A 16,969-nucleotide genomic window follows, 5' to 3' on the forward strand; every position below is an offset into this window, starting at 1 on the left:
GTTGCCTCTCGCTTTTACTTCAATTGATCTACTCTGGACAGGCAAGCTCAAACCCATGATGCAGATTAGGAAATCAAAGCAGGCACAGGGAATTCTGATTTACTCAAGGTCACAGATCAAATTACCCTCCCTCCCGGGGGTCGGATCAATCAAGGCCAGATCTTCCCCCTCATCTCTGCAGTGTGGCTTCCTGGAAATGTGATGGTGCCAGATGTTTGTTTGTTTATGTAACAGCATCTGAGATGAGCAGGGCTGCCTCTGGCAGTGGATCTATGCCCTGGCCCCATCCCTAGGTATATCCCTTCTTCCACCCCTAAGACAGCAAAGTACAGCCCAGGGAAGGAGTTTGAATGGAAACATCCCAGAGGTCTTAAAATGTTCCTGTGGCCCCAGTGCTCTCTGTTCCTCCTCTAGTCTCATTCACTGTCACAAAGCCCCCCAAACAGCCTCAGGACCCCCACACTCACCCTGCAGCCATGGATCCGTTCTGATGATGTCCCCGAGGAAAACGACAGAACATGGAGATAGACCCAGCCAGACCCTGGCACCTTTGCCCTCAGCCACAACCTAGCAAGGCTCCGCCTGGGCTCCAGGCCTTTTCTTACCCTTGCCCTGGCTCCTGCTACATGGGAAAGCCCCTCTGCGGTCGAATCAACACTCTTCTCTCTAAGAAGGGACAGTCCCGGGTCTCTGGAGATTGACCATTCATTGCCCCCTTAGCATTTTTCCTTGGCCCGGGCCCAAAATTCAGGAGCCATCTAGAGACTAAGCTCAGAGAGAGGGAAGGAGGCAGAGCCATCAGTCCGCCCCTGCCCCCCAACAGGGGTCATCTTGTGCAGCCCCCTGCCTTGGCCTCAGTCAAGGGCTTCTTATTTGGACTCCTGCCCCAGACAGGGGTCATCCTGTCTAACCCTCTGCCTCTGTCCTAGGCAGGCTCCAGCTTGCTCCATCTTCCCCGCCCTCCCCTGCTCTCCAAGTTAGGAGCAGGCGACTCACGGTGCAGACTGAGGGAGATGTTGATGGTGTGCTCATCCACGAAGCCCTTCAGGCCAGGCATGCGGGCACACTTGAGCTGTGTCTGGGCAGCGCTGTCCCCAACATGCACCCAACACACAGTCTCGTTGGCGTAGCTGAAGTCCATGGCTGTGGTCTGCCGCGTGCTAGTGGGCGTGATGGTAGACACTTGGGCCCCGCTCAGGTACGTGGCCAGGATGTTCTGGGAGTTGGCAATCAGCAGCACGGGGGGCCGGTCTACTGGCTCTGTAGATGGAGGAGAGAGGGGGCGATACGACAAGGGGCTCTAGGACCTCTCAGGCCGCCCCCCCCAGGGAGCAACATGGGGGCCATCTATCGCTGTGGCCGCAGGGGACCCCACCTACCATTCTTGGCCTTGCAGGAGCGGTTGTCTGGCTGCAGCAGGTACCCTTCCACACAGCCACATGTAAAGGAGCCGTCCGTGTTGGTGCACAGCTGGCTGCAAGTGCCGTACACTGAGCACTCGTCAAAGTCTGCCGGGAGAGGGGTACGAGTGTGGTCATCTCCCGCGTAACGAGGGTAGGAAAGTGGGTGCCCTCAGACCCCACCAGTGAGGCTGTCCATCCTTATGGCTACTTTGGAGGACAATTTGGCAGAATCTATCACAAGGAGAGATGTGCAAACTTCATCCCCTAGCAAGTCCAGGCTTGGAATCTGCCCTCGTGAAACCCCCGCACACGCGCACATCATCCGTTCCTTCAGAAAAGATTTCTTGAGCACCTGCCCAATGCCAGGCACTGTCTTAGGCTCTGAGGATGCAGCTGTGAATAAAATATATTCAAATTGCTGCCCTCGTGAAATATAAATTCTGACAATAAATGAAATATTGGTATTTCAGTAATAAATAAAACAAAAAAGTAAATTATATGTTAGAAAGGCTAGTGCAGTGGAAAGTGACTGGTGGGAAAAATATTAAGCAGAGATGGGGGTAGAGAATGCAGGCAGTGGGTTGTGATTTTAGGGATGGCCTCCCTGAGAAAGTGGCATTTGTGCAAAGAGCCGAGGGAGGTAAATTTAAAACAGAAGAGGATGCACTGTTCGTGACAGAGAGAAACTGGAACATCTCACCAATAGGGAGATGGCCAAGTAAACTGTCGTAATAGTCCTACTTCATAGTGGTTTCTAAAAGAACGAGGTAGATCTCTACATATTAATACAGAAAAATCTCCAGAACATACTGAGTAGAAAAACTGAAGAAAGGTATGTACCATGTGATATTTATGTGAAAAGGGCACACGCACATAAATAACACTTTCAATTGGATTATCTGCGGATCCACGCATTCCAATGCGTAGAGAAAGGCCTAGAGACAGAGGCAGCAAACCGATAACACAGCTGACCTCCAGAGATGGGAAAGGGAGCAGAGCTGAAGAGGACTGGTCAAAGGGGACTTTGGTTTTATCTATAATGTTTTAAGGTTTTTACAAGAAAACTCACATATCCGACCCATGAGATTTTAAGAGGAATTTAGAAATCTGGTGGCAGCAAGTGGTCAGGGCTCACAGTCACGCCCCGGGGTGGGCCTCCTGTCTGTACCTTCCGTCTCACTCTCCTCCTACCCGCCGGCCCTGCCCCACGCCCGCCCCCCAGCCACGCATGCCCCCCCCCCCAGCATGTATACACGGACACACAAGCACATGCGCTCACATACCTTTGCAGGTCTTGCCATCTGCCTGCAGCTGAAAGCTGTTGTTGCAGTAGCAGGTGGGCCCGTTGAGTGTGGGGACACAGTGGTGCTGGCAGCCCAGCTGAGAACAGGGTCCTTGGAGCTCTGCAGGGGGGCAGGCAGCACATACTCAGGCCCCCAGACTGCCACCTTCCCCCGCCTCCCGTCAACCCTTGGGAAACCACTTCCAAGGCCCGCAGCGTCAGAGATGGAAGAGGCTTCAGGAATCATCTAATATATTTTGCAAGTGAGGAAACTGAGACCCAGGGAGGGTATAAGATGGGCCCAAGGTCCTATAGCCAATTATGGCTTAGAGGCATATCTGCCTGCCTTGGTAGCTCTGGACTCCCTCCGTCCCCGTGGAGAGGGGTCTGGCAGTTGCTGGGGTCAACAGGGAGCGAGGACAGTGAGTCTCGGCCCCTTCATTTGCCTCTTATCTGCACGGCCCAGGAACTCCAACGCTGGCTTCGGGGCTAAGGGGGAGGAGTGGGCATGGGGTGGGGTCTTTCCCCTCAGGATCCCAGCTCTGGTCTGGAAGCACCCCTCTAACCCATCCCTTAAGCCCTGGAGGCCTCAGAGAGAAGGTCCAAGGTCTAGGTGGAAAATGGGAGGAGGAACAAAACTGGTTCCCTCAGGACCTTTCTCTAATCTTCCTCTTGCCACTGACCCACTTCCACAGGGGAGACAGAAGGGAATGAGACAGGAGGGGGAAGAGGTGGGGGAGCAGCTGCCCCCCCAAGACCAGCGACCCAATTAATGGCCTTGCGTGGGGCCAGGCGGCCTGGCCACAAAGACCCCTTTGTCCAGCTGCCTTACACCCCCACTTCCCCCCCACCTAGAAGAGAGCGCTGCCCGAGATGCTAAGATGTTCAGAGGCACTAAGCCTGCCAGGAGGAGCTGGGATGGGGGGCCGGTCCCCACTGATTTCTTCTCTTCTCCACCTCCACCCGGGAGCCCAAAGGTGCTGCCTGGCCAGGCTTTCCCCACAAAGTGGGGGAGGGCCGGGATGGGGGGGGACGATATTGTTTGTTCAGAAAAATCTAGAAAAGAATTTCTCTTCTGGACATGTGGCAGGAGGATAAGGAGGCCCAACTTCTCTAATAGCAGAGAAGGGAGTTCAAACCCTAGGTTCTCAAGGTTCTTTGTTGTTTTCGATGCTGACAAAGTATTCAAAAGGAAGCAAACTTGAACATATACCACGAGATAAGATGTGATGGGCATGGTCATTAAAGTCAGCCCCTAGGCCCATGCTCTGCATCCCATCCCAGGAGCTCTAGACGAAAACATGCAAACTCGACCCAAGGAAAGGATAAAAATCTTCCACAAACTCCTTGCTCCACACTCCCTGCCCTCGGTGAACAGGATCCAGATGTGTCTCCTCCCACAGGCAGATGTTTCTGACAAGCGTATAGGCGCAGCATGCCACCCTCACCCAGGGGCTTGCTCAGGCTCTGGAGGCCTTGAGCTCAGTAGAAGGGAGAAGTCACCATACCCTAGTCCCTGCCTCGTAGGCCCGAGGCTCTGCCTTAAGGACAAATCCTCCCCCACTGCTCTCAAATGACCCAGGTTCTCCCTGGCCCACAGGGGCCTTCAGGGGAAGAACAGTAGAGCTGGTGACCTGAGCCGCAGAGGGGAAGGGACCTATCCTCCTAAAGTTCCCTCCTCCTCGGCCTGGGTGCCCTTCCCATCAAGCCACTTTAGGGTGTCTCAAAGATCTGCACTTCCCCGGAGGATGTCTTCAGGGGCACTGGCTGGCAGGGAGGAGGGTGGAGCAAACACCACATCCCCACCCCCAGCTTCAATCACAGCATCTGCTCTTCCCTGTTCATACTCAGGTTTCATGTAAGAAACCATTTGAAGAAAGGACCCCACGATTTACAACAACAACAAAGGATGAAAATACTGATCTAGTGCAGAGCTCTCATTTTATAGGCGGGATCCTGGGGTCCAGAAAGAGGTAGTGACTTGCCCAGGCACACACAGCCGAAGAGAGGTGCCCAGGCCGGGGCCCCAGCTGATCCCCACAGGGCTGTTGACTAAGCCCCAAGCCCAAAGGCCCACTGATTTGGGAGCACCGGAGCAGGACAATGCCTCATCCCCACTGGAGGTGTGAGGAGAGTCCTTGGGCACTGGGCCTCCAAACCCATCACATGCCCAGCTGAGAACTCACTGCATCCATCTCCTGGGGCAGGAGAGGTGGAAGAGCCCTTACCTCGGCAGTGAGGCCCCTCGTCTGAGCCATCCATGCAGTCCTGGACCCCGTTGCAGAGGCGGGACATGAGAACACACAGCTCGGTGCCCAGGCAATTGTGCTCGTTCGGCTGACATCGCTGGGCCTTATTCTGTGGACCTGGGGGCACACGGAAAGGCTGGCGTGAGCGAGCCGGCTACACTGGCTGTCTGGCCAGTTGTCCACCGGGAGAGGGGATGAGGAGACCGAGAGCGGCGTTTCAGACACCTGCACTTCTTCCATCTCAGGAGGCCTCGGGGGCTGCTTAGATTCTCCCACCTAGAGCTCTTTTACACCAACCCCCACGGGAGCCGCACAGCCAGGGGGAGGGGAGAACTAGGCCTTCAGCAGAGTCCACTCCCCACGTGCCCGGTACCCATGGATCCCAGCACCTCCACATCGTACACTCAGGAGACAGGCTGAGGTTTAGAGGTGAGAGGGTTGGATAAGCCAAGGAAAGCAAGAGTCCTCGGCAGGGAGGCTCACATGCTAAAGAACACCGCCTTCCCATAGCTCCCCAGGGCCTGGAGCCTGGGGCTGAGAGCCAGACCAAGTTTTCTGGAACTGCACGGTCCAACACATAGCAACTGCCATATGTGGCTATCGAGTACCTGAGATGTGACCAGTTTGAACTGGAAGTATAAAATACACCCTGGCTTTGGAGGACTTAATACTACACACACACACATACACACATACAGACACACACACACAAAAGAACGCAAAAGATCTCATTACTAATATTCTATGATTAATATACTGAAATAATAATATTTCAGATATATTGGGTAAAATAAAGTGAAAATTAACTTCACCTAACTACTTTTAAATTTTCTATTTTTTTAATTTATTTTTATTTTTATTAAGTAGGCCCCCCACCCAGTGCAGAGCCCAATGCAGGGGCCCAAACCCACAACCCCGAGACCAAGACCTGAGTCGATACCAAGAGTCGGACGTCCAACTGCTTGAGCCACCCAGGCGCCCCCACCTTTACCTTTTGTAATGTAGCTACTAGAAGATTTCAAAATTGCATATGTGGCTTGCATTATATTTCTATTGGACAGCACCACTCTAAATGCCTGACCCCAGAGCAGCCTGCCTGGTTGGAAGGATTTGAGAAGCATCAAAGGTTGGGGCCCACTGATGATGGGCCAAGGCGAGCAGGGTAGAGCTCCTCAGGGAAGCCTAAGGAGGCCATGCAGACTAGGATGCTGGCTGAGCCGTGGGCTGAGAGACAGATCACTACCTACTGGTTTCCACAATGGACAGGGTGTGTGAGTGAGAGAGTGTCCCCATGTGAGTGCATCTGTCCATGTGTGCCTGGGGAGGAGTACACAGTCTGAATCTGAGTCTGAGTTTGTATGTGAGTGCCTGGGGGCATCTGTCTGAGGTCGGGCTTCTGCATCCCCGTTTGAGAGTATTGACTCTGTTGCAGTGAGAATATGTCTGTGCTGACATCTGCCTTAGTCTCGGGGTGGCGGGCGGGGTGGGGGAGGGCCACATGGGTGTCCAGGAGGGGCTGTGTGTGAGTATGGTGGGCCTGGGAGCGTATATGAGTGGGAACAGTGTGGGGATGTGTATAAGGTGGGGTTTGCATCCAACTAAAGGAAGATCTGGCCCCTCTGCATGGCTTTCATCACCCCAACATCAAGCACGAGGGTAAAAAAATGTAGGGCATAAAGGTGGCATCAGTCAAGAAGAGACTCCAGGCTGAACCACCCTCACCATAGAAACGCTTGCAGAATATCTCTGGCCCCACCCCTCGAGGGCAGGGTATGGGGGTGAGGCAGAGAGAACTGAAGTCTCCCTTTCTGGCCGTAAAATTACCCCTGATAATTGTGGGTGAGGGTATGGGGAGAGGCCAGGGGATGGAGCTGTGAGAGAGAACAGGGACAGACCTAGGAATGCAGGGTCTCCTAGACCGTGGCCCAGATTAGCCAAGCAGGGAGAGGCTAAAGGTGGAGACCCCAGGACTCGGCCAGCTGCCCAGGACTCTGGGGTCCTGCCAGCAAGTCCTCCACCCCCCACTGGCAGGGTAAAGGCTGGGTGGGGACCTTTCTCCCAGTTTAAACAGCTGCCTCTGATTACACCACTTACTGGGGCAGGGGAAGGCGGGGGTGGCGGGAAACGCACAGGGGTGGGGCTTCTGGTACGGAGGCTGAGCAAGAGCCAGTGGCCTTTGGCCTGGGAGCCTGAGGATAGGAAGGGGATCTGGCAAGACCTGGGGGCACTTATCAAGAGTCAGAAGTCTCCGAGATGGGAAGAAGACCGAGCCAGAAGGGCAGGGAAGCCAGGCTCTCTCCTTGCAGCAAAGCTGTCAGCCCAGACAACAAAGTCGCTGACAGGCTTGGGGGTGCAGCCGTTAACGAGCAATCAGAGGTGCCATTTAGGAGCACATCAGGCACCATGCCGGGCACTTTGAAGAGGGGGAGAGTTTTAGCTGTGTCATGGACAAACAATCACAGAGCAAGGTCCACACCGGGCTAGAGATCAACCGTCTTTATCCCAAACTGCCTGGGCCCAAAGGAAAAGGTGTTTAGGGGGAGGGATCAGAAAAGGTACTTACAAATCTCAGGGGCCTCATCAGATCCATCCGGGCAGTCCCTCTCACCATCACACCGCCAGCCCTTTGAGATACAGGTGATCTGGTCTCTGCAGGCAAACTGCTTGGGGCTACAAGTCTTAGGGGCTAGGAGTAAGGAAGGAAAATGAGGATGTAAATGAAGGATGGAGGCCCCTTAAAGTGCCCTAGGCTCCTCTTCCTTCCCCAGCATCAATCCCCATCTGGCCCAGACTCTGAGCTACAGTCCAGGTGCCTAGGGGTGGCAGGTGGCTGTGGGCCGCTCCTGAACAACCGTGTGCCTGTGGTGGGAGGAGGGGAAGGAGGCAGGGAACAGATTTTACAGCCCCCGACCCGGCGCCGTATGCTGCCTGTCCAGTGTGCCTCTCCTCCAGTCCTCAGGCTCAAAGCCCTTGCCGTTCTGCATTACTCCGGTCAGACACCAGCAGCCCCGGCTTTGCCGACCGAGAGGGACGGTGAAGGATGCGGCATTTAGGCCTTTGACATGTTTTCTCTTTATCTTCCTTTTCCTCCCACTAGAACCCCGCAGCTGCTTTTTTTTTTTTTTTTTTTTTTTGAGTAAGCTCTACACCCAACACGGGGCTCGAACTCGACCCTGAGATCAAGAGTTGCACGCTCTACTGCTCCTTTCTAACCTCTCTGCTCAGTGTGCCCTCTGGGACACTCCTGCTGCCTGAAACCCATCAGCCTGCCCATCTCCAAGTCCTAAGCACCAGGCCCCCGGACAGGAAGTGTGTGTGTGGGGGTGCCCTTGGCACAGCGGTGACTTGGAGATTGTATCAGCAGGGGTACAGGAAGGCATGGTGGGGCAGCGCGGGGGGAGCCCTGCCTCCACCTCCGTTCTCTAAAGACACAGCCTTCCTTGTTGGTTAGACCTCAGGGAGGACTTTCAGTAGATGTCGTGCGAGATAAGAGGCACCTAAGATTGCTCAGGATGTCACAATTGGAGATCTGAGGCAGGGGCATGACTGGGGTGACCTACAGGAGCTGGCTTCAGCCCAGGACGTCTTTGCCCTACCCTTCACCCCCACCAGGCTTCCTCTGCTCTTACTCAGATTTCCTACCTCCTTCTTCAAGGAGGAATTAAGAACGGTAACACTAACTCTTATTGTGGGCTCAGCATGTACCGGAACTGTGGTAAACCAGTTCTTTCCACTTATTATCTCATTTAATCCTCTCCACAATATGACAAAATAGGTAATACTAATACCACCATTTCATAGATGAGGAAACCGAGCCCCAGAGAGGGTGAGGTCACATAGCAGGCAAGTGACAAAACCAGGACTGAAACCAGCTGAGCCAACTCTACGCTTTTAACCCTTGCAGTCCACATCAATCTTCCCACTCCCACTGAGAGATACTCGGAGCTCTTCCTTCCAACCCCATCACCATGTCCTCCATGGGAAGAAAAGCCCTCTACCCTCCTTCGTCCCCACCCAGGGCTGGGCTCCTAGTCTCCCAGCCCTTCATTGCCTTTTCCTCGGCCTGTGGTCAATTCCATCTCCATTCAGCTGGCATGCACTGAAGACCAGCTCTGTACCAGGTTCTGCACTAGCCACTGGGGTGCCAAGGAGGAGTGAGTTGCCCCCTTGGGAGCCCCAGTCCCCCTGGGAAGACAGGGGTACACAACTAATCAAATGCAGGGCAGAATGAGCTCAGGGCTGGGACAGAGCATAAATAAAGTATGTCAGGGCTCCGAGCAGGGAGGGTAGAGTCTGAGGAGGGCCACACGGAGACCGTGTCCTCCCTCCCTAACCCCCATCTCTGGCAGAGGGGACTGCACTCAGGCCCCTGGCCAGGATGAGAGCCGAGTTCAGGAAACACATCAGGGATGGCCTGGCCAGGCTCCCCCACCCCCAGCGTCCCCCTCCCCTACCTCCCACCCTGAGCAGCGAATAAAGGCCCCTTGAGGAGGTGGATAATGCTGAGTTCATTGCCCCACTGGGCCAGCTGTGAGGTCTTCCCGGGGAAACAGCCCGCCAGCCTAGTTAGCATGCCGGAGACCGGTCCTCTTCTCCTGGCCAGCCGAGACTGGCTGGTGGGGGGGTGGGGGTGGGGGGTAGAAGGGGCTGGAATGGGACTAAAGGCAGATGGGCTGTTTGGAGCCCAGAAATGGCCCCCATGCCACCCCCACCCCTTCACATGGACTTAGTCCCTGCCCCCACTCCTCCCCAGGGTAGAACTCATAGCCCCCTGAGGTCACTGTTTGGCCACTCCAACCCCCCCTCCATTCCATGTCCTGGCCACGATCTCCCCTCCATTGGCCTTCACTTTGCGCCCCCCCCACTGTCCCCCACCCCCACTTTTGGCCTGAACTCGGCCGAGGAAACAGCAGCTGGCAAACTCCGAAAGCTGGAATGAGAGAGATTCACAAACCAGATGTGCTCGTGTGGAGGGAGGGGAGTGGGGGGTGGGGGGAGGGAAAGGAAGAGGCGCACTCAGGCCCCTTGTCCCAGAGCAGCACCTCTTCGGGCCCAGGGCACAGGGACTTGGGGGCGCTGCCCTGCTCCCACGGGACAGGGCAGCACAAGGATCCTGGAGAGATATGTGAAAGCACTTCCTTCCTGTCAGGGATGGTGGAGAAAGCCCCAGGAATCTGGAGTTTGAAGGCTGAGGCCTGTCTTTGATTTCCTTCAGGGGGAGTGGGGAGGAAAGAAACAAATAACCTACTTTGGGGCAGTCTACATAGAAGTGGGGGTGGGGTAGGGCACTTGTAATCGGCTTAGAACTGCCAGCCAACCCCACTCCCCTCAGCGGAGCCTTCTGCATCTGACGCCAGCACCCAGAAGACCCATCTTGGTGGCCTGCCACTTAGGTGAGGGAACAACATGGCCCCAAGTTCAGGAGCAAGCAGCCACTGGCCTGCCCTGCCTAACCCCCTCATGAGAACTGGGGCTTCCTAATGATATGAGCTAACACCTTTCAACCTGGTCACTCTGCGTCAGCCACTGATCTGAAACACTTTGTACGTGTTAACTCACTGAAATCCTCACAACCCTGGGAGGTGGGTACTGTTGCGATCTCCATTGTACAGATGAGGAAACTGAGGCACAGAGCGATTTTAGTAACTGAACAAACAGGTGGTTTCCTCACTGGCCATGAGGATGGGGCCAGATGAAAAAGGATGAAGAAAAGGAACCAGCAGGGAGAACATTTTGGTTCTCTGGCACTAGGAGTGGGGAAAGAGATTGTAGGGGGTGGCAGTGACCTTCAGGGCTCCTTGGAGTGAGGAGGGGGTGGTGGAGGAGGCAGAGAGGGACAAGAACGGAACAGAGAGGGAAGACAGAGGAAGGAGAAGAAGGAGGAGAGGACTGGAGAGGGAGGAGAGTGAGCGAGGTTGCAGCGAGAACGCCAGGACACAGGGGCCGTCTGTTCTCAGCTTTGCCTGGAGATGAATGTGACCGCCATGCTAACTCTGGCCAGCACCCCTGCCCCCCCCCTCAAGCCCAGGCACCCAGCCCAGCCATGGCCCCCAGGGCCACCAAGCTGGAGCCGGGACAGGAGGTGTAGGCTTGGGTGTGTGTCCAGACACAACACGGACCCCACTGCCCTGCTTGAGCCTTGGCTGTCGTCCTCTGTCCCATTCTGGGACCTTGGGGGTGGGGTGGGGAAGGGGGGGTAGGAGTGCCTGGCCAGAGAAGAGAGGATGACAGGAAAGAACAGACCCTGAGAGAGTCTTCTCCAGAGGAGGAGACCCATCCATTGATCCCGGTGGGAGCAGTGAGGGTGAGGAAGGGAGTTGAGACCTCAGATGGCACTTCCTCCTAAAAGACCAGGAGACTTGAGGCCAGGAAAGTGTGAAAGAGACCCTTGAGGCCTTTTTCAAGAGCAGAGACAGCAGAGGGAGAGATAGGCTGTGTTGGCTGGGGGATATTTTCTAAAGGGAACCACATGAAATATCTAAGGGAACAGAGGAGCCAGGGGGTGGCCAGGGGCTGGGGGGCAGAGCCTGTAGGAATCTAAGCTTTCAAACATATGGGGGTGGGGCAGCAGGGCCTCCCAGACCCAAACCGAGAGCTTTTCACTGAATTTTATGTATTTTGGGTGTTACCCGGTGGCTCCTTCCCGCAGCTCAGTGAGGCTCAGACACATTTTTGTCATTCCTGAGTCTGGGCCTCTGCTTTGCGGCCTGGACAGACGTACAGACGGGATGGCTTGGACTGCCAGGGGAGGGGAAGGGTCTCCCCCTCCATCCTGAGTCAATATTGACTCAGCAGGACATTAGCCTGACCAGTGACCTCCCCACCATCTTTTCCTTTCCCCATAAGTAAAACTCAGACCCCTCGAATGCCTCCAGAGGTCATCATATATCTCTCACTGGGCCCTTATAAGCCCTCTCCACCTACCCCCCAACACACACACATGGCTTATGCTCAGCAGAAGCAGAAGCTCTGAGCTCCTGACCTATTCCCCACACCTTTCACCAGTTCTCAGGTCATAGGGAAGTTCTGCTAGAAGTCTAACCTCCCCCTTTCCTTCTGAAATATCTCCTTTCCCCTGTTACTCAGCCCACGAAGGGTATCAAGTTCCCTTCCTCCAGAAACATTCTCTCCAAAACCCATGCCTAAACTCAGTGGAGGGGGAGGAAGAAAGAGAAGTTTGGAGGAAAGTGGAGGGGGGGGCTGCACAACAGGACATTCCGACTCTGACCTGGGAGGGGGAGAATAACTCCAAAATGACAAGGTGGGGACTGGAGAGCAGGTGGGAAAGCCCAGGAGGGACGTCTGTTCTCAGGTAGTTCTGGGGACACCCACAGGCCTGGATGGAGGTGGATGGAGACAGGCAGAGACAAATCAAGCAATGGAGACCAAGCGAGATAGAGAATGCCTCAAAGGGTAGGCAACCAGAGAGAGATGAACCAAGAGGATGAGAGACAGAGGTCCCAAGAGGCCAAGACAGCACACACCAATGACAGCAGATGGGAGGAAAAATAGACAGGAAGGGGTCTTAGCCCAGAAGTTGCCAAGATAATGGCACGGTTGTCTTGGGATGAACCCAGAAAATAATAAGCCTCCTGAGACTCAGAGTAGGGTGGGGGCAGCATATATCCTGACTCAGGGAGACAGAGTCCCTGCCCTAGCCGTGTGTGACCCGAGGGATACGCAGAACAGGGGTTAATGCCTCCCACAGAATAGGGAGGTGGGGGAAGAATACTGGAGCTCTGCACCCAGGGAAGCCAAGGCCTGGGAGAGACTCTCATCTCCTCTGAGGGAGCAAGAGGTACAAATACCTCTCTCCCACCATCCCTCACCTCTTTCCTGGGGAGGTTTTACACTGGTGCCTGGGGCCACGGCACCGGAAGCACTCCAGAGCCAACTGCTTCCTTCTCCAAACAATGCAGGATCCTGCTAACTGGGCTGAAATCTGGGACTGGACACAGTGGGGTGGGACTGAGTTCTCCAAATGCTCACACCCGGCACCCAGCTCCACCAGGTCAAGGACCTTGCATGGCCCCAATCAACTGCACCCAGATTCCCCAAGGGTGATGACCCCCCCAATCCAGAGCCAGAGGGCTTGAATGCTGGCGAGTCCACAGAGTGAGGGGACCCCAACAAGAGACTACTGAAGGGCAACAAGCTTGGGGTTCTGCTGCGCAAAGGCTAAGACGGCAGCAGGAGGAAAGAAAGTTAGACTTGAGTAAAGAAGGGCTTCCTAGAGGAAGGAGTTTGGAAGAGGTGGGGGGATGTGGACAGGGTCTGGCCAGGACCCCAGCTGACATCCTTAAGAAGCTCAGTGACAGTGGAAAGGGTGGGGGCAAAAAAAAAAAAATATGGAGAAAATGGAGGAAGGGGGAGCAAGACTGGACGAAAAGGAAGTCTTGTGAAGCAACCTTGAACATCAAAATACCCCTCCCATCCCCAAATCAATGCGCTAAACATCTCGGCTTTGAAAGACCAGGGGGAAGGGAGGTGTTCAAGGATCTGGGTCTGGCTGGGGAAAAAAGGAGTTTGGAACCTTCTCTCAGAGAGCCAGCAGGCAAACACCTCAGCCTCATAACTCACTTCAGCTGTGCGGCTTGTCTGATAACTGGTAATACACTGGCTCAAGGAAGGGATGTGTGGAGAGGGGTGTGGAGAGTAGGAGGCAGTCCGCCTTCCTTGAGCCCGGTCTGCTGGGGCTGCCCTTCCCACACCAAGATGTTCCTAATCTCAGCAGGGTCCTCAATAACCCCTTTGCCCATCCCCCACCTCATCTGTTTCCCCATCCTCACTGGTAGCAACTACACTCAATTCTGCCTACTAGTGGGGTGACATTGCTCCCCAAAGAGAAGGGAACCCCATGTGAGTTCAGGCATAGCTGACAAAGCAGAAGAGGTGGGGGAGGCCACTGGGCCTGTGACAGCAGCAGAGAGGAAAGTTAGACACTAAGGTATCTGGGGTCAGGAGGTTTCCTTCTTTGGAAAGCAAACAACGTTCCATGTCTGTGGGCCCAAGGCATGAGGGCAGGGGTAGAGATAAGAGAATCCTCTAGGCTGCCCTGGATAGCACTGGCCCTAAAGGTCTGTGCAATTCCCCTTTCCCACCCTTCAGAGTGGGGTAGAACCAATGATTCATATTCCCATTCCCAAGGTAAGAGCGGTGTCTGGGGAGCGGTCCTCTTCCTGGGCCTTTGGAGACAGTTTAGTTTGAGCTGGATTACAGATGTGGGCTCAGTGGAAATTTTAAGAAAGAGGAGGGAGACAGTTAAGGAGAACACGACCAGTATCTCCCACTTCCACCCACCACCAACCAACCTATAGCGTGGTAAATAGAACCACCTTAGAACCTTGGGGGTGACGCAACCAGGGCCCTTCCTGAGTGGGCTGGGGACCTTTTTCTGCTTTCCACAGAGACCCCTCTTGCTTCTGCCTAACTCCATCATGGGGTTCCTGATGAGACTCTCTCTCTTAAAATGTTTTTTCTATTCTTCCTAGAAGTCACGCACCTGAACCTCTCTGCCTTAGTTTCCCCTTCTACCTCACAGGGTTGAGAAAAAGAGGAAAGAACATGTATAACAAGGAAGTCATGGGCTAGGGCTGCCTGTGAGGGCTGATCTGGAGCATATTCAGGAGAGAGCCTCTTTCCTCCTCTGGGGCAGATAATTGAGGTAGTGGTGGGGAAGGGGACAGACAGTCCCCAAGATGGCATCATTGGGGGTCACTGAAAATACTGTCTTTCTGGGCACAGTTACTTCCTGACCCCCTAACCTCTCTCCTCTAACTGAAGCGAGTTGGGGGGAGGGGAGGAGAGGGAGAGATAATCTGGTTTCAGAGAAAAACTTTCCCAATCCCAATCTGGCAAAATTTAGAAGATGGAGGAGGGGTGCATGATGGTATTGGGCCCAGTATTTTCCCTGGATGGATGGACTAAAGTGACGGGAAGGTATGAGATCCTCAAATCAGGGGCCCAGCCCAGCCCAACCCCGTGATCCCAGCTCAAAGCTTAGGCAAGACTTGAACCAGTGACTCACAAGGAAAAGAAAAATAGCTGACATAAAGGGGGAAAGGGGGCTCCTCATTTCCCCCAAAGGACGCTGTTCTAGCGAAAGCCTAACTGCAGTATACAAAGTGTGTGTGTGTGGGGGGGGAGATGGGGAAATGATGGAGAGAAATAAACACATTTACTAGAGGAGCAGGGAATTGGGGGGCAGGGGCATAGCCATAACCCCCATCCAACCTCCAACTCTCCTTCCAGTCCAAACTGTGATCAAGCCAGAAGTCAGGGAGAAACCAGCTTTCCTCCTCCCTCCCACCTCAGCATTCCAGGCCATTCTCCAGTCCCCTTCCCCAATGATGACATCTGACGTTTTTCATCTCAAAGCTCCCAGGAATTAAGAAGGAAAATTCAAAGTCACATAGCATCGCTGCCCCCCCCCCCCCAACACAGCCCTATCCAGGCTACTGACAGAGGCCCTGAGAGGGGGAAGTGCCCACTTAGGAACCCAGGCGGGCAGCCCCGCTGGATCCTGGACCCAGGCCTTCAAGCCTGGTCTCCCGGGCCCAGATTCCACACCCAAGCAGGGGGCCCTCCCCGAGGCCCTCCCTCTCCCCACCCACAGCCTTCCCGGGCCTGCCTGCCCTCTGCCCAGCAGGGCAACCCTGACCCAGCTCCCCTTCCAGATTCAGAGGCCACTGCAAAAGCCCCCCCCCCCCTTTTTGCAGCCGTACATTGCAAATCCAGATTCCTTCACATTTCAGATGGGGGGGGGGGGGAGGATGTAGGGGAGGCGGAGGCCCTCCCCAACCAGATATAGGAAGAGAAGGCCTCTGGATCCCAGAATCAGAAAAAAGGGGAGCCCTCTTCTCCCTTCCCAGGCCTCTGGTCTTTGTTTGGGCTGGGGGGTCCCGGAAGCATCATTTGCCCAGGGCCCCCATCCTCCAAATCGGACCCCCATCCCCGCCCCCAGTCTGGCCGCTGCTGTGTCAGCTGGACTGGGATAACAAAAGGCACCCCCTCCCGCGTCTCCCTTCCCCATCTGAGCGCAGGAGTGGGGGCTGGGGAGTGGGTGTCCCCAGGGGTCCAAGGGGGCCGGGGAATCTCACTCACCGTCGATAGCGGCCGCGACGAGAGCTGAGAGCAGGGGCAGCAACAGCAGCAGCGGCGGGGTCAGCATGGTGTGGGCTGATGCAAGCAACAGCCCCCTCCCCTCTGGTCCTGCTACTTCTTGCCGTCGCCCCCCCAATTGGGGGGTCCCCCTTTTTCCTCCTTCTCCCCTCCTCCTCCTCTATTCTTATCCTATCCTTAAGCAAAGAGCATCAGGGGCGTGGGTGAAGAGGTAGAGTTCAGAGCCCCTTGGGGAGGGCCTGCTGACGGGGGTGCGCCCGCCCCCTGCTCCCAAATCCAAACCCTTCACCCCCAGCTTTTCTCTTCTCCCCTCTTTCCCCCTCCCCGAGCGAAGCTCACAGCCCCATCTCCGAGCCGCCTCCGGCTGCAAAAATGCACAATTGGGAGGAGGCGGGGTAGGGGGTGGGGGGCGTGGACCGGGTGGGGGAGCCTTTGGAAGGGGCCTGATGGAGCTCTGGGGGCTCCCCCGGTTTCCGCCTCCTCAGTGCACGGGCCTGGAGCTCGCACCACTGTTCCCCGGACTGAGGTGCCGCGACCGGGGGGGGGGGGCGAGGGGGGTAGAGGGAGGGGACGGGCAAAGGAGGGAGGGAGAGAAGGGGCGGGGAAAGAAGGGGGGGGAGAAAGAGCTACGCGGCAATCCTGTGAGTGCGCATGCGCCGATTTGGCGCGCTGTCCTGGGGAGGGGGAGTCAGAGCCGCGACAAGCTTTGGAGCTCTGGCCAGCGGTCCGAGAGTGGAGGTCCCCGGACCCCTCCAGCCAGTGTGGGGTCTGGAGCGCCTTCTCCCCCGACTGGGCCTTTCTCCCTCGTGCCTCAGAGAGCTGAAGGGCCGAGGGGAGATTGGGCAGTGGGCGAGAGCTGAGGGGCTTCTCTTTGAAACTCTGTGTCATGCCCTAGGAGTTCAGGCTCCGTCTAG

General features: G+C 55.5%; 1 protein-coding gene across 1 annotated transcript in view; it reads right to left on the minus strand.

The window, feature by feature from the left end:
• Positions 1-16,104, minus strand: part of LRP1 (LDL receptor related protein 1) — a 79,804-nt gene extending 63,700 nt beyond the window's left edge. Inside the window, exons 1-6 of the mRNA XM_032420259.1 lie at positions 16,038-16,104; positions 7,498-7,620; positions 4,914-5,051; positions 2,687-2,806; positions 1,380-1,508; positions 997-1,260 (exon numbers count right to left, since the gene is read on the minus strand). Of these exons, the coding sequence (XP_032276150.1) occupies positions 997-1,260; positions 1,380-1,508; positions 2,687-2,806; positions 4,914-5,051; positions 7,498-7,620; positions 16,038-16,104 (841 nt within the window). The remainder of the gene's footprint in view (positions 1-996; positions 1,261-1,379; positions 1,509-2,686; positions 2,807-4,913; positions 5,052-7,497; positions 7,621-16,037) is intronic.
• Between the last annotated feature and the right edge of the window lie 865 nt (positions 16,105-16,969).

Source organism: Phoca vitulina, unplaced genomic scaffold, assembly GCF_004348235.1.
Source record: "Phoca vitulina isolate PV1807 unplaced genomic scaffold, GSC_HSeal_1.0 scaffold23, whole genome shotgun sequence".
NCBI classification, from domain to species: domain Eukaryota; kingdom Metazoa; phylum Chordata; class Mammalia; order Carnivora; family Phocidae; genus Phoca; species Phoca vitulina.